This window comes from Leptonychotes weddellii, chromosome 4, assembly GCF_054177405.1.
Source record: "Leptonychotes weddellii isolate Sample4059 chromosome 4, ASM5417740v2, whole genome shotgun sequence".
In the NCBI taxonomy this organism is placed as follows: domain Eukaryota; kingdom Metazoa; phylum Chordata; class Mammalia; order Carnivora; family Phocidae; genus Leptonychotes; species Leptonychotes weddellii.
The window spans coordinates 145,328,663-145,346,516 of record NC_138372.1 but is presented as its reverse complement, the minus strand read 5'-3'; the positions used below and the strand labels follow the sequence as shown (position 1 = coordinate 145,346,516).

General features: G+C 43.7%; 1 protein-coding gene across 9 annotated transcripts in view; it reads left to right on the top strand.

The window, feature by feature from the left end:
* Positions 1-17,854, top strand: part of SYBU (syntabulin) — a 110,641-nt gene that overhangs the window by 88,059 nt on the left and 4,728 nt on the right. For 8 of the 9 annotated variants that reach the window (XM_081816408.1, XM_006727924.3, XM_006727923.3 and 5 more), the window contains 2 exons: positions 10,923-11,025; positions 17,196-17,399. In XM_081816408.1, coding sequence (XP_081672534.1) covers positions 10,923-11,025; positions 17,196-17,399 — 307 coding nt within the window. The remainder of the gene's footprint in view (positions 1-10,922; positions 11,026-17,195; positions 17,400-17,854) is intronic. The other variant, XM_081816409.1, reaches the window with a different exon arrangement.

Here is a 17,854-nt window from a genome sequence, read left to right as displayed (position 1 = left end):
ACTTATATAATCTTTTCAACAACTCTATGAGATAGATACCATTATCTTTTCCCTTTTTTAGAAGAAAGCGAGGCACAGAGAGGTTATGTGCCTTTGCCAAGGTCACACAGCTGTAACTGAGGCTACTAAACATATCACCTCATAAAAAGCAAAGAGAAACAACTTCACAGAGATTGAAAATGTAAGAGAGAAACGGAGAGGGGATACATCATCCATGAACCAAGGGGAAAGGACATCAAGATATTAGAAGTGGAGCGTGGCTGAGTGCTGACAAGGTCCAGTGATGTAACTCCCTGGCAGATTGTTCCAGTACAGGAAAGGGGAAGGTCAGTGCTGCTGAGAAGGTCAAGGGAGCGGGTCCGAGTGCGAGACGCTGCTTCAGTGTAGATGTGGATTGTGGCACCCCAGTCACCACAGCCCCGGGTGGGGGAGCCTGGGGGTGGAGAACACACGCCGTGTGGTGTGCACTGGAGGCTGGCACACAGGGTGGGGAGGACGAGGGGGGCAGCCAAGGCTGTTAGGTCTTCGAGTCAATTAGGAAAATGGTGCTTCTGACCGAAGTGAGGTTAAAAAAAAAACAAAACAAGGGGCCCCCGGGTGGTTCAGTCGGTTAAGCGTCCGACTCTTGATCTCAGGGTCCGGGGATCAAGCGCCCCGTTGGGTTCTGCGCTCAGCCTGGAGTCTGCTTGAGATTCTCTCCCTCTGCCCCTCCCACCGTTGAACTCTCTCCCTCTCTCTGTCTCTCTCAAATAAATAAACAAAATCTTAAAAAAATAAAACGAAAAACCATGCTGTTTTAGAGTATTGTTGCAGGTCTCTGCAGCAAGTAGTAGATTATGTCATCTCTTCCTAGCAAGTGGGTGTTTTTGTTCCATTCGTGGTCTGGAACTGCCTACAGACAACACCACTTCACTGGGAGTGGAAGATGAGGTGACTTCAAAAAAGACTCATCCTTTCCTTTTCTCTTATCCTCTGGACTTAAAGTCACAGACCTCAGGGCTAGCCCTGCTCTGATGTTTTAGTGTTGGCAGCTTGTCAGTCCCCATTTCTCTCTCCCACCACTTCATCACCTCCTTCCTCCCCTGTTAACTCCCACACAGTGACACCCCTGCTCTGATCCCACGCCGCCACCTCGAGGGCTGCTTTTCCCTGATTTAGGTTTTCCTGCCAGAAGCAGAGGGCAGGCACTTCATTTTGGTAAACACAGGATAAACACTTCTCCTTAAATAGAAGTGGCAGGCTCTCCAGCTAGATTTTTTAAAGGGGCAGAGAGTCAATTCAGTTCAGTGAACTTGACAAGAAATTAAAGATAAGGAATATGTAAGAGTCTGGAAAATTCTTCAGGGAGGATTTGCTTTTGTTATTACCAGGCTCCCAAAATAATCAATTAGGATGAAGTTCACGGCCACAATGGATGTAACCCTCCCCAGACCTGTTCAGTGGGAGGCAACGGGAGACGGTTGTCCCTGAGCCCACCTGCCAAAGGGTTGGTGCTCGATGCTGATTCCGCTTGGGGGATGGTGCATGCCTATGTGGTTTGTTTGGTGCCGTTCAGCATGTCAGCCATGGAGATACATCGACCACACTGAAAGCAGCAAGTTAGGGCTGATGGGATAACTTAGATGGGGAGTGTGCTAGATTGTGAGGTGATTCTTTCCGCTGAATGGTATTTGACACCCCCGGCTCCAAACTGGTCAGGCCCCCCTCTTTATTTTTTTTTTTTAATATTTTTTAAGATTTAATTTATTTAAGAGGGAGAGCATAAGCTGAGGAGAAGGGCAGAGGGAGAGGGAGAAGGAGACTCCCTGCTGAGCAGAGAGCCCGACGTGGGGCTCCATCCCAGAACGTCAGGATCATGATCTGAGCCGAAGGCAGACGCTTAACCAGCTGAGCCACCCCGACGCCCCAGTCCCTCCTCTTTAAAACGGGATTATGAGGACTTCAAACCATGGACCAACTGCTAAGTATCCCACTAGCTTTACAAACAACATGTGTGCCCGAGTTTGGCTGGACCTGGGCCAGTTTTCAAACAATGTGTGTCTTCTCTATGTCCCTGTCTTCTCTATGTCCCTGTCTCCCCTTCCAGTGCTTTGAAGATGGATGCCCAGGAAGGGAGAGCTGTGAGGGGGCAAGCCACTCTGGAAGTTAGACTCTTCTCTTCTGAGTGCTTGGTCCTTGACAAAGGTGATGGCTGGTCCACCTCAACTTCTGCTCACTCACCTTCAACTTCCCGTTGACAAAAGTCCTTGCAATCTGACTGGACCTGGAGAAAGATTCCATGCACTCTTTATCTTTGGAGCTCTCTTCCTTAGTGTGGTCTGTGACCACAGGCCGCATAGTCATCTGTGGTAATTATTGAAAATGCAGATTCCTGGATTACCCCCAGACCTTCTGAACTGGAATTTTTGTGAGCATTACCCAGAAATCTGCACTAGTACTTAACTTTCCTGATGATCTTTAGGCACAGTAAGGCTTAGGAATCATTGCTTTGTTAATAATAATTATAAAATGAGTATTTATGAGCCGGTCAAGCACTTCCCAAGCATTTCACTTTTCATTTATTTCAACTTCACAACAACCCTCCAAGATAGGAACTGCTATCCACCTAGAGCGGGGCCTGACACATAACACATGGCAGATGCTCAATAAATTTTTGTTAAACAAATTAATCATTTAAATATATATATATATACACACACACATACATATATACATGTACATACATACATACATAAATAAGAAAACTAAGGCTTAGCGAGGTTAAAATCACCTGGACAAGAACACATAGCTGCTGAGAGATGAAGCCAGAGTTTATAGTGCCTTCTTTAGGTAGAGCTTGTTGGTGTGTGACTTTGCAGGCTGGCGTCTCCTTCTGGTGATGCTGGGTAGTGCGTGGCAACAGTGATAGAAGATCCCAGAGGCACCTGGTTGGCCTTGGGTTGAATTGACGGATCTCTTGTCTAGCGTTCTCTTCTTGGCCATCTCTGGTAAATTAACAGGGACACGTATTTATTTATTACTGATCAAAAGAACAGGCCCAGGGAAGTTGGGTGGTCATTCACAAAACCAAACAGCACCTGTTGTCTTTCCTGTACTCTACTCAGGTTGGCCAATGCATAGTCTTAATTTTCCCTGGGGGTGATGCAAAGGGAGACTAGATGTATCCTGGGTTCCTGTCAGATACATTCACTTCCCCCTGCTTTCTTGAAGTTTCTTTATGCCTGCTTTATCATTTCTTTCATCTACTTTTTTGGTCGGCAGGTGTATTCCCTGTATTTCTACCAAGACAGGTAGTTGAGCCAGCCCAAAATAAAGGAATGAACAGATGGAGATATCTTTGACCCTCTCAGTCCTCTTGGGCCTCCTCTCCCATGTTCCTTCCCTTCCTGTCTCAGACCTTCAAAGCTACCTGGCTCAGGGGAGTGTCCTTTGGTAAGAAGAGATTTTTGGAGGAGGCTGTGGAGAGTTTGTTTTAGGACCACAGATTTTTTTTAGACATAGTCTGTTGTACATGCACACACACACACACACAGAGTAAAAAATAGAAACATACTCTCCACTGACAAATGGCTGAAGGAAAACTCTTTTGTAAAGAGTGTTTGTAAAAATGTTTGACTTAAGTAGGATAAGGCATTTTGTATTGTGGGGCTTTTTAAGGGAAAGATGTTTAAAAGCTCTCCTCTGGCCTTCAAGGCACTGTACCAGCAGTTCTAACTAGAAATTATAACAGCTAACATAGACTGAGTGCTTGCGATGTGCCAAGCACTGTTCTAACTTCTTTGCATGCTTCATCTAATTCCTGCAATCCCTTAACAATACTTACTATTAATATCTTCATCTCCATTTCACAGATATGGAAACTAAGGCAGAGGGAGGGTAAATAATTTGCCTAAGCCTTTACAGAGTTAGTAGAAGAGGCATGATTCAAACCCAAGTGATTGCACTCCAAAGCCCTCTTAATACTACATTAAATGATGTGATTGCTTTTACTATAAAATGCTTTTTCTTTAAAAAATTTAGATCTTTTTCAAAGAAAAAATCAATTGTCCGTAATTTTAGTGTATCCTATTATTTTTTAATAAGAAGAGTAATATGCACATGGTTAGAAAAGCCAAATGGCTCAGAAAGATATAAAATGAAGATGAGAGTCTCTTTAGATCCCCACTGTCCCATTCCCAAGGGAAACTACTATTAACAGATCTTTTTTTATCTCTCAATAAAAAGTGTCCTATGCATGGAGCCAGTTATATATTATTTAAAGATTTATTTATGAAGAAGCCGACATGCCACACCCACTATTCTTCATCTTGTTTTTCTTTTTTTTTTAAAGATTTTATTTATTTATTTGAGAGAGAGAATGAGATAGAGAGAGAGAGCATGAGAGGGGGGAGGGTCAGAGAGAGAAGCAGACTCCCTGCTGAGCAGGGAGCCCGACGCAGGACTCGATCCCGAGACTCCAGGATCACGACCCGAGCCAAAGGCAGTCGCCCAACCAACTGAGCCACCCAGGCGCCCCTGCATCTTGTTTTTCTTATCTAGCAACAGGGCTTTGAGATGTTTTCACTCCAGCACGTACAGGTTAATGTCACTCCTTGTCATGATAGGTATTCTCCTAGGTGGACTGTACCACCTGACTTCAGCAGTTGTCGTTGATGGGCATTTAGGTTGTTTGTTCGATGCTCATGTGCAGGAGAAATTTCTCCTCACACTCTTGCTGACTTTTATCAGAGTGTTTTTCTCAAACCTTCAACAGAACTAGTATTCTCAAACTTAGATTTTTAAATTTTTTGCCAATCTGGTAACTGAAAAAATCTCCTTGTTAACATTTACATTTTTAGTGCTATATATGAGATTGAATGGCTATTCATATGTATTGGTCATTTATTTTTCTTTATCTGCCATCTGCCTGTTCATGTCCTTTGCCCATTTTCCTGTTAGGTTTTTTTTTTTTTTTTTCTAATTTGTATGAGTTTTTGGTAAATTAAGGAGATTGGCCCTTTGTGTGTCATATGTTATAAATATTTTCTTTCAGTTTATTATTTTCTTTGACTGCTATTTTCCCATAAGCAGTTTTGCCGTTATGTAGTCAGATTTTTCAATACAAAACTATTCTCCAAATACTTTAAATATGAACTTCCTTTTGTTTTTAATTGTGTGTGTATATATATATATATATATATATATATATATATATATATATATATGCTTTTAAGCTTATGGTGGTTCTCCATCCATTGAACATCAATCATAATGAAGATAAATCCTTTCTGAAATTACGAAACAAATGAAAATGATATTTACAGTTTTTCAGAAAGACCTCTGTTCTGAAATGCGAGAAAACCTGTGTATATATTTTCCATCAGTTTATTGATCTTTTGATCAAATATTCCTTTTCTAAGATAAATACCTATAGGGGTTTTAGAGAATAGTTTGCAGAAACTAAAACAAAAATCCTGTTTAGTTTGTGAAGCATGTATTGGATTCACTGGCTGGGTGCTCCAGAGCTTCGCAGCTAAGAGTCTGTTCCACCGAATCTACTTTAGAGAAGCTTTTTTTTTTTTTTTTTTTTTTTTGGTAAATAGTGTCTTCTGTAATTACATGTGTCCATTGCCCCAGCTGCTCCTTAATAGCTCTGCTTGGCTTCAGTGGAAATGGCTCCTCTCCTCCCTAGAGACCTTTAAATAAAAGATCTGTGTATCTGTGTGTGTGTGATGGGGGAGGGGGGGAGGATGAAGGGATAGGGAACTATGTTTTTGTTTTTGTTTTTTCCTTTTTTAATTTGCTGCCTCTATTTGAGGTGGGGATGTAGGTGGCCAGCCTGAATTAATTTGATAGCTTTGTGGTGACAAAGAATAAAGGAAAGTTTGGGGTTGCTTCAATCAGTGGTTTAGAATGGCTTAACACAGCTTAGTAGACTTTGTTTTCAGAGGCTTGTCATGTTCTGATGTCTGAGGACTCCATAGTCTCCTGAAAGCAAAAAATAATAATGTCCTAAGAGACCAGATCGCAGGCAGTGTTTCAAAAAAATAAGTCTAGTTATCAGTTTTTGCACATACCCTTGTTCTTTCCAATTTTCCTTCCTTCTCTAATTCCTGACCTTACCATCACATGCACAGAATGCTTATTACCGTAATGTTATGAAAAAGTCATGCCTCTCCGGAGAATCCAGCAGTACTACAAACAAAAGCCACCAGAGCTTCTGGAGGCCAGGGAGCAGAGCTCACTGGTTGGAGAATGCCTTTTGCTGTAGGACGTGTAGTCACCAAGACATGGGCATCATGAGGTAAAGGTCAGCAAGTTCATCCACCCCTTTCAGTCCTGGAATCCTGCTCCACCAACTCCAGCAGCTGATCGGAGACAGTATCGATGAGGATAACTTAGGCATTTAAAACTCCCTTCAGCTGTTCAAACACAAGTCTACAACGGCCAAATATTGTGTCCTGTGCTCTTTCGGAATATTCTCGGTGACATCAGAGATTTGCATTCGGGTATCTACACACAGCACACAGAGGCAAACACGTTCTTTAGCACAAAAACTGCTTTAGGCTAATGCCATCCGAAAATACGTATGATGCAATAAATATTAAATTTCTTGAAATTGAGCATATCCTTTGGCTTAAACAGTCTTTGAGGCATTTATTCTAAAGAATAGCAGACAAGGGGGCACGTGGGTGGCTCAGTCGTTAAGCGTCTGCCTTCGGCTCAGGTCATGATCTCAGGGGCCTGGGATCGAGCCCTGCATCGAGCCCTGCATTGGGCTCCCGGGTCAGCGGGGAGTCTTCTTGGCCTTGGTACAAGTCTTGCCTCCAGTTCTTGATAGTTGTGTCACCTTGTGCATGTCACTCAACTTCTCTGCCTCATCTGTAACAGGGACTGATAATTGTCCCAACCTCACAGGGTCTGTACTATCATAAGAAATAAATGAGTTAATATGTAAATATGCTTAGGATGTTTTCTGGCACATGCTGTTTGTTACTAATAATAGAAAAATTAAACATAGCCTATATACTCATTGATTTAATAAAACACAACGTAGGGGCACCTGGGTGGCTCAGTCGGTTAAGCATCCAACTCTTGGTTTCCTCTCAGGTCATGATCTCAGGGTTGTGAGATCCAGCTCTGCTTCATACTCCACACTCAGTGCAGAGTCTGCTTGAGTTTCTCTCTCCCTCTCCCTCTGCCCCTCCCCTTGCTCTCTCTCTCTCTCAAATAAATAAATCTTAAAAATATATATGTCTAAAAAAACCCAAAATGTACTATATTTTTGAAGATATTCACATATTAAAAGAAAAGCAATTAAGTTACATAGTAATATATTAACTAGGAATGCTGAGTAATTATATACCAAAAGGTTAACTTTAGTTATTTTTTGGTGATGAAATAATAGACTACATTTTGTCCTACGGATCACTGCTATTTTCTAAATTTTCTACAAAGGAAATGTGTAATAACAGTTGTCTTTTTAACCCCTGCAGAAGAAGAGTAATGGCTAACATTTATTGAGACCTTACAAGGGATCAAGTACTTTATGTGTGTGTGTGTGTGTGTGTATGCATGTGTTTGTATACACACACACACACACACACGTTCCTTGCTTACAACAACCTTAAGAGGCAGAATCCATGATTATCATCTCCATGTAACAGATTTAGAAACAGAAGTGCAGAAAGGTGAAGTAACTTGCCTAAAGGCCCCCCCCCATCTAGTGAGTGGTAGTGGTGGGATTTGAACCCGTGCTGTCTGATGCAGGGCCTGTGTTTTTAGGTTTTTAGGTTAGGTACTGTCTTTGTATGATTTGAATAATACCGATGAGCGTTGAGCTACAGCCCCCACAGCAATAACCCAGTTGCACACACTGTTTAAAGGTGATGAATAGAGAGTGCCTCTCCGTCCTTGAGTCTTTGTTGCCAGCTGATGAACGGGGGGCTTTCAGACCTCTAGTCTTCCTCTTAGTTATCGTGCTTAGTAAATGGTAAGAGTATGGGCGCCTGGGTGGCTCAGTTGGTTAAGCGACTGCCTTCGGCTCAGGTCATGATCCTGGAGTCCCGGGATCGAGTCCCGCATTGGGCTCCCTGCTCGGCGGGGAGTCTGCTTCTCCCTCTGACCCTCCTCCCTCTCATGCTTTCTGTCTCTCATTCTCTCTGTCTCAAATAAATAAATAAAATCTTTAAAAAAAATGGTAAGAGTATGTGTATCAGATGATGTAGTACAATTGACATTTCTGTGTATCCCCTAAAAAGAGTGTATGGACTTTACCTTGCATTAACCAAACTGGAAATATATTTTAAAACATAGCAAAGTGAGGGGTGCCTGGGTGGCTCAGTCGTTAAGCATCTGCCTTCGGCTCAGGTCATGATCCCAGGGTTCTGGGATCGAGTCCCGCATCGGGCTCCCTCCTCCGCGGGAAGCCAGCTTCTCCCTCTCCCACTCCCCCAGCTTGTGTTCCCTCTCTCGCTGTGTCTCTCTCTCAAATAAAGAAATAAAATCTTAAAAAAATAAAAAATAAAAAAATAAATAAAACATAGCAAAGTGAAATGGCCTAAGTAGCACAGATGTTTTTCTCTCTCCTATTACTCAGTCCTGATTGCCGCCGCTGGGTACCCTGAATGAGTCTCCTAACCTCTTTCAGAAGGTGAGTTGGAGAAGTATAGGAACAAACTTGGGCCCAGCCCATACGTAAGAGTCAATACGTCGAGTTCCAGTAGCAATAAAGTGTAGAGCAAACTTGTCCCTTCAGTTCAGGGTACATAATTAGCACAGATCAAAGGCATCCTGAGGAAACAATGGATTTTCAGCAGTTGTCTGGTCTGTTTCTGTTCTAGAATTTCTGTTTTTATTCAGGCAGTTAAGTTATAATTGACGGGGTTTTGCGTTTCTTTTAAGGAATGAAAATTGAGTGTTTCAGAGTCATAATCTTACGCTAGAAAATAATATCTCAAACCTGGTGGCTGCAACCACTGCATCTATTTTTTGAAAATTGGCTGCCTTTATCACTTAATAACCAACCTGATAATTTACTAGCAGGCGAGGCTGGTGGAATTAGGCTGTCAGGACTAGCATATTGCTGGATAGAACTACCAATCTTGAATCCTTGTGATTGTAAAATACTACAGGTTAGCCAGTGCATTACTCAGAGGCAACTGATTACAATTGGGGAGTTCATTACAACATTAGACAGAGTCTCTGAAATCCGGAAGGAATAGCCACTCTCAGTCCTGATAAACTGCCGCCCTAATTCTTCCGGAATTCTTCTGGGAATTAGGATTCACTGCTGTCATCTGTGCTAAGGGGTCATTTTTGGTGTCTTTCCCAGAAGAGGCTGAACTTCCAGAGAGGTCCTGGGAGCCGGGGAAGGGATTTTTCTCTCTCTGCCTCGCCATTGTCTTTTCTTCTAGCAAAACTAATAAAACCTGTCAGTGAGAGGATCCGTTCACCAGTGGGCCAGTCTGGCTGCATCTTGTACCAATGGGTCATCTTGGCCGTTAGGGAGATGGGAGTATATAGTGTATCCAGGAACCTCCTTGGTGCCCCTCTTTCTTCCCACTGCCTTCCGGAGGATGCAGCATGGTACGGGGAGAAGTGGCATGGAGACTTGGTCCTGACCAGAATTTGTCCCCCACAAGCCTTGGACATCTATCATCTTGGTTTTGATTTCTTCAGTAGTAGAATAGCGAGATTAATGTCTGCCTTACAGAGTTGTCAAGATTAACAGACACAAAGAATAGAAAATATGTCCTAGAGGGCCTGGTGCCTAGTAGGCACTCAATAAATAGTTATTATTGTGATGATAATTATTGTTCACTGCTTGTTAGAAACTCAAAGGATTTAGATTGTTCCTATTTTCCTCAACCCAGAAATGTGAGCTGGCTCTGGGTTCTAGACCAGAAAAGTCACAAACTGTTGTAGGAGTTGGGAGGGAAGGTCAAATAAAATCGTATACCTAGATTAGTTTTCCAAAAGCATATGGAATTTTACATTTTTAAAAAATCCTCTCTTCCTTCTTCCCACTTGTTCTCTTTGGCCTCTTCCACACTCCTTCACTCCCCCAGGCAATCCATGGAATAGTTCTGTTACTACCATTTCAGAACGATGTATTTTTTTGTTAGAATGAATTTGTATTAATTATTCTGCCACACAGCATGTTTCTAATTACATAACAATCTGTAGTCTGTACTCAAAATGTAATGTGATTTTTGTAAACTAATGAACAACCTCCCTCCCCATCCCTGCAACTAAAATGTCACATATCAGGATAACCCCCAGTTTCCATCTCTGTCGCTGCCTGTTTGGAAATGTTCAATTCCGGCTTTTCGTGAAGGTTGTGTTCTTATTAGAGAAACAGCGGCCGCAGTCAGAGCCGCTCACCAGACCGCGCGGGTGCAAGCCCTTATCTGGGGCCCAGGCGCTCTTCCCCACCGCTTCTCACTGGCTGATTCTCTCCAGTCCCTAACGGGCCAGATTCAAGCACGGCGAGCCGACTGCAGAAGCCCCAGGATAAGCTTTCCTGGAAGACTGGCTTTGGGACTGACAAGCATGCTTTTCCTTCTGCCTGAAGTTTGGGTCGCCGCGCGCCTGTCGCCGAGGGAGGGCCCCGGACGCGGACGCACAGGGCGAGGCGCGCGCTTCTGCCCCCACCGAAGCCCGTGTGGATTGTCCGCCGGAAGATCGGTCTTTATGAAATCAGCCTCGCTGTGCTTCTGCGTTGTTTATGAAATGATGTCGTCGTTCTCACCCCTTCTCTTGTTTGCTTTGAGGAAAGGGCTGAGAGCCAGGAGGCTCTGGAATCCTGCCACTTGCTGAGCTAGAGTGTGCCCGTGCGGGAGCCGGGAAGGGGGGGCCCCGCCAGGCAGGGAAGTGGCCAGCGTGTTCTCACGTTCCTTTCCCTCATGCCTTTCTCCCCCCACCCCCCCCTTGTTTTTCAGGTAGTGAAGCGGATTTTAGCTCCTCGAGCAGCACGGGCAGCATTTCGGCCCCTGAGGTCCATATGTCTGCGGCGGGAAGCAAGCGGTCCTCTTTTTCACGCAAGTAGGCACCGTTTCCTGCTCTGTAATGAGTCAGAGGCTTTACACAGGTGACTTACCTGTACTTTAGGCTTCTGCGGAACCACCTGGATGTCTGTCAGTTCCTATTTATTATTATTCAGTGAGCAGGTTTTGCTTTTCGTAATGATTTGCAATCGGAACTTTTCACTGTCTTACCAAGGTGCTCACAGCGCTTGGCCAGGGTGTGTCCGCCCGGCCTCTCTCATCCGGTCCTTGGCTGTGTGGCCAGTCATCCCTCTCTCCCTTCCCCTTCCCTCACTCACCTGTGTACTTACCTGGTATCAGGCTAGCAGTCTGCACTTCCTACCTGCCTCCCCTTCATGAATCTATCATCTCTTAGCCGTGAAGCCTCTGACTTCACCATTTCTTTCCTCTAGCTGAGTTTGCCTTTTATCCTCGTGAAAGAGATAGTGAGCCCTGACTCCTCCCAGCATTCACTTGGGGAAGGGGTGAAAAGAGAATAAAGCTCATAGACGGGTGGCCACGGCCATAGGAGGCATTAGAGCAGAATAGCTACGGATGCGGATGCCAGAGCCCGGCTGCCTGGGTGTGAATGCCAGCTCTATCATCGACAGGCTGTGTGGCCCTGAGCAAGTTGCTTAACTTCTCTGTGCCTCAGTTTCCTCATTTCTAAAATAGGGCTATAGTCATACCCACTTCAGAGAGTTTATTGTTAGGATTAAATTAGCTAATACGCATAAAGTGTGGGTCAGTGCTTGGAGCATAGCAAGCATCAACAGATGTTCACCATGGATTTGGGTTGGGAGAAGAGAGGGACTGTGGGAAATCATAAGCTGTCATTCACATTTGATGGGAAAGGTGGTAAGCCCAGGATTCTCTCCTGCTATCCGTGACTTTATTCATTCAACAGGTATTTATTGAGCATCTACTATGAGGTTCTGGAGATATGGCAGTAAACAAAACTTCGTGGAAATTATATTCATTCTAGCAGGAAAAGAAAGACAATAAATACATAATATAATTACTTTTAAAAGCACAGAGAGAAAGGATATTGAGAGTAATGGGATGTACGGTATGTTTTGGATGGGGTGGTTCCAGGAGACGTGTGTGATACAGTGAGCTCTGAGCCAGGGACCCGAACAATTCAATGGAGTGAGAAGCAAGACCTCTGAGGATGATTTGTCTTTAGATTTTGGGCAAATCACTTGACTTTCCTGGGCCACAGTGTCCAAGTTTATAAAAAGAGGGTCGGACCACATAATTTTTAAGGTCCCTTCATGGAGAAAAACTGATGAGTTTCTAAAAACTTGGATTCCCAGGATTCAACAAGCAAATATTTTCCATGTCTCTTCAGTAAGCAGAACATTCAGCTGATGTTTATAAAGGGACCTCTGAGACACCCTAGTGCACAGTTTTATTGTTAAAAATAAAGCTGAAGCCAGACAAACCTGTGACAAAAGAGTGAAGTCCACAATGAAAAAGCATAGTTTTTCTATCCCCAAACACAATCTACTTTGGATATAAAGTACCTCTGGGATCACAGAATATGAATGTAAACATTTTCTGTGTAAATCAGTTGTGGCTTGCTCTGAGAATAAACCATTTTTCTAACCCATTCAAGAAAATTGGCACATACCTATAGTATAAGTATCAAAGAACAGAGAGCAAGAGAAAAAAGAAATGGCCTGTCAAAGAAGCCAATTTTATTAAGCATCTCAAAAGAATTTGTGTTTGTGGTTAAATTCCAAGGTAATGTCAACAATACTGAGTGACTTAGAGAAAATCATCTAGTCTGGAATCCGTGGTTTCTCCAAGTGACTAAAAATTGATGTTAAACATAAAATAGCTAAATAGAATTATGTGCAAATCAGATACATGCTTAATAGATGGAAAATTGGAATTGGCAGTGTTCTATCCATTATCCTCACTTTTTTTTTTTTAATCTGGCCCAGGCACAGAGCACAGTCAGTAGATTTCTGTGATGGGATATCTCGGGCGTTTCACATAATTTTTGTGTTCTACAGGACGATGCATTGAGGGCGACTCCTCGAGATGGGTCGGGTATCCTTGCCAAACTGTATAATAGCTTCTGATCCTTTTAAATGGCTTGCTCCTCCTATAATAAATGAATTTTCTCTGTGGAGAATTAGCTCCTGGGAGGAAGGCGAGCAGGAACATTTGGTGAAGGGGTGGGAAAAATAAATGACAGGTGGAGTTGGTGAGAATATTTTTGATTGGATTTTAAAAACAAAACTTAAAGATTTGCAAATGATCTCTTCTTACAGAAGACCAACTCTGCTGACATTTCTGAGGAATTCTCTCTCTCTCTTTTTTAAAGATTTATTTATTTATTTTAGAGAGAGAGAGAGGGGAGGGACAGAGGAAGAAGGAGAGTCTTAAGCAGACTCCAGACTGAGCTGAGGTCTCAATCCCAATACCCTGAGTTCATGACCTGAGCCAAAACCAAGAGCTGGACACTTAACCGAATGTGCCATCCAGGCGCCCCTGAGGAATTCTCTTTCTTAAACTAAAATCCTAATCTGACCAAGGGCAGATAGAAGTGAGAAGGAAAAAAAAAAAATTTGGAATGTGGAGTCAGACGTGGGCTTGAGTTTATCCTCCATTACTTATTATGTACATGAGCCAGAGCCCCGAGCCTTACTGTTCTGGAAAATGGGGGTTATAGTGGCATCCACCTCACTGAGTTAAATGAGCTAATTAATGTATGAGTGCTTAACATGGTGCCCAGAATTTTGTAAAAGGGTCATAAATGAATATTTTCATTAGTACTGATAAAAATAATACCGATGGACATAATAATGAAGATGATGACGGTGGTAATGATGATCATCTTAGTTTGCTCAGGCTGCCATCACAAAATATCACAGACTGGGGGGCTCACACAGCAGGAATTCACCTTCTCACAATTCTGGAGGCTAGAAGTCCAAGATCCAGGTGTCAGCAGGATTGGCTTCTTTGGAAGCCTCTCTCCTTGGCTTAGTGATGGCCATCTTATCTCTGCTTCTACAACAGAACCTTTCTCTGGGCCTCTGTCCACGTTTCCTCTTCTTACAAGGACACCAGTCAAATTGGAATAGGATTTAATTGGATTTAATTACCTTTCTTAAAAGCCATGTTTCCAAATACAGTCACATTCTTAGGGACTGGGGGTTGGGACTTCCACATTATGAATTGGGGGGGGCACGATTCAGCCCATAACAGTAATCATGGTGATGACAATCATAGTAATGTTGCCTTGAAGTAAAGGACAACGTCGGGGGCGGGGGAGGGGGCGGATAGAAATTCACCTGGACCTCTTGTAAGGTTCCCTTCTCTTTCTCTTCATTTCCATTTACTGTGTTCAGGTGTGCAGGAAGGGACAGGGTCAGCAGAACTCTGTCTCTTCTTTGTGGACTGCATTCTTCTTGTCCACCAGACCAAGGGGTTTAGGGTGGGCTGAGGAAGGTAGCATGGGGTTTGCCTGGCCATGGTCACGGCAAACACGGAACCCTGGCCTCTTCTTGAAAATGTTTTGCAATGACTTTTTACCCCTATGTGCTAGCATTTGAACTGAACTAAATGTAAGGAACAGGACTGATACTTTTAAGCATGTAGTTTCTTTTTTAAAAGTCAGTTATTATGGTCTAACCACTCATTTCCTGAAATATATTTGAAGATTTGACTGTACTTTAGTAATGTTTAATACTTGAAGAGATTTTGCTTTATTCAGTATAGCAGATGAGTTCTTCAAAATACCCATCTAATATCATTTGTATCTTAGTGACTGCACCGCAGTAAAAGTCAGTGGTGAATTCTTCAGGTGATAACCACATCCATAGCCAGCACCTAACATACCTGTTTACAAGCCCCGAATAATATCTCCTATTTGTGTAAAGTAGGAAGGAGACATTTCTGTAGAATTAAAACATCTGTATTTAGATCTTCGTTCGGCTGTGTGTTCTTGGACCAGATTTTTCCCTGAACCTCAGTTACGTCACATAACTGACTAGTCCACGTAATGTAAATGAGAGGTAATAATTGTACCAGCTTTATAGCATGATGGTCAAAATGAAGTATGTGCCCCTAAAGCATCTGGAACAGGGCTGGGGTCTCAGAAGGTCGTTGGTGAAGGTCGACTCAGAAGAGAATTGCCCAGGTCAAACTCAGGGCTAGCTCTTTACTCTCCGTCCTGACTTGTGGTGGTTAACCCTGCATACGTCTCACTGTCACATTCAGAAATAGGGAGGCCGGCTGGAATAGGCTCAGAAGTGAAGTGTGGAGAAGCAGATCGAAGCCAGAGCCCGTGTTCTTTTCTGCTGCTCAGCCCAGCACCACTGGCTGCTGGAGTTGGTCTGTCACAAAGCCATCAGCCCATCTGTTCCATATAAAGTGTCCCCTTCTCACAAAAAGGAGGCAGAGTCTATCTGGGTGATTTCAAAAGGAAAGAACTTTTTAACTTTAGAATTTGGTGATGTTTCATTTATATGTGATTTCCTGGGTTGACAGCTAGTTGAAATTGCATTTGGTTTTAAGTGAGTGCGGTTTCGGAGCCAAGTACATGTATACCACACGCACGCTCACATTTACATGCGTTTCTCCTTGAGATGCGTCTGTCGGATGCAGCTGTCATCGAAATTGCGAAGAGGGGATGGTCAAAAAGCAGTGTTTCTGTATGACAGGTATCTTGTTCTCTTTTATTTTCTTGTAATGTCATCAAGAAATATTCCTGACACCGAACTTTTATCCTATTTAAGTAATTTCAACATTCTCAGGTGGCTTCCTTACATAGTGGGTGTCAAATCTCGGGAACTAGATGAATAGGGAAGCCCAAACCAGTTGATCCTGTAATAATATCCTACAGCTGAATTGCCTTTCACATCTTATCAGATGCACTCACATGCATTCTTTGATTCATATCAACTCTGTGAGGAAGACAAGAAAGGTTATTATGGGTCCCTGTGTATTAAGTAGCTTACTTGCCTAAGTTCCTAGTAAGTGGTGGTGCCAAGGCTCAGACCCAGTTTATCCATTTAGTCATCGTTTCGGGAGCTCCCAGCATGTGCCAGGAAGCAGTGGGGACAGAACAGACTGTGCTCCTGCCCTGGAAATGCCCTCATCTGGCAGGAAGGACACACAGTGTGGGGTTGTGATGCCACGAGATAAATTCCAGAATGGACTTTTGCAGAGAGTACTAGGGACCACCGAGGAGCCACATATACACAAGCCTAGAGAAGGAAGAAGCCAGAGAAGGCTGCTTGGAGTAGGCTCCCATTGGTCTCGAAGTTGGAAATATCCCAAGGCTTAGGGTGGGGAGCAGGAGGATGTTCTAGACAGAGAAAATTATAAGTTCAAAAACATAAAGGTGCTGGAGAGCGTGAGTCATCAGGAAACTGTAAGTTGTTTGGAATTCTGGAATACAGAGGGAGGAGTGGTAAAGGATGGGTTGGATGGGGAGGTGGGATTGGACCTCGTGAGGCACTGGGGAGCCATTGAATGGCTTTGAAGACAGTGATATCCGGTTTCATTTTAGAAAGGCCACTCCAGCCAGAAAATCAGCCTCCTTGCTGAGGGGGCAAGATGACAGGCCAGGGAGCCAGGAGAGAGCTGTTAAAACATTTCAGCAGTTAAATGATTAAGGTTGTGTTCAGTCATTGGAGCATGGAAAGAAAAGGAAAGAAAATAGGTGGTTAAAACTATAGGCTTGAGACATTTGTTATGTTCATCTGTCCTCTTTTCTCTTCCTCCTTTGTGGGCAACAACCCCTTTTTCCTCATACTCCAAATGAACCATCCTAGTTTTCTTACCCCAACATGAACCAAACCCAAACATGTTTAAGTTGAAACAGGTGTACTGGAACAGCCTTCAAAGGGAACCTCAACCAAATCAATATTTGATGTGGGTTGTGCTCTTAACAAGCATTGAGATTAATCCAAAACCAGCTTTATGGTCAGAAACTATTTGCACGAACGGCAGAGGGTGAGGTTGCCTGTGCTCATGGCAGAGGAAAGAAATCTCAGGCAGGTGGGAAGAGGGCTGCTGGTAAGGACAGTTTGCACTAAGTAATTATGTTGCCCTTTCAACTCTGTACATTGGCTTTCCTTAGTTGTAACTAGCCTTATGCCGGAGCCAAGTATTAGCATTTGAGCCCTGGTCGCCCCAAGCATGTGAACATTTTACATGCTTTTCTCCCAGCCGAGGTCCCCATGGGCGGAGTAATGGAGCTTCGTCATACAAGTCTGGCAACAGCCCACCCTCCCCACGGGAGAAGGACTTTCTGTCCATGCTGTGCAGGAATCAGCTGAGTCCCGTTAACATCCATCCCAGTTACGCGCCTTCCTCCCCAAGTAGTAGCAACTCCGGCTCCTACAAAGGAAGCGACGGCAGCCCAGTCATGAGGTGAGTGCCGCTCATCTCCAGCTCCCAGTTCAGAGTTTGCCCTCCTCGGTAAGTTTTCTTTCAAACACTTAAAAAAAAAAAAAAGGTATGCAACTCTCGAGCGCCTGCCTTACTCTGTAGTAAGTCACTTCTCTTTCCTTTCCTGCACTCAGCGAATCCTTCAAGGGCAGCTGCAGAAAGAACACAAAGCAGTTTCTGCTAAGGCTCGGCAGTCCGAGGAGTGACTGGCCAGGGAGGAAAAGTGGCACAGGGCAGTAGGAGGGACCTACACCTTTCCCTCAGAACAGGAAAGACTCACTCTCGTGTTCACCGTTCATTCAAACATCAGATATGTGTTGAGTACCACGTTGTGCCAGGCACTGTGTAGAGCACTGGGAATGGGACAGTGAACGGCAGAGAGGGTCCCTGTGCTTACTGCCCGGAGGATACCAAAGACATTGCTCGTCTAATGACAA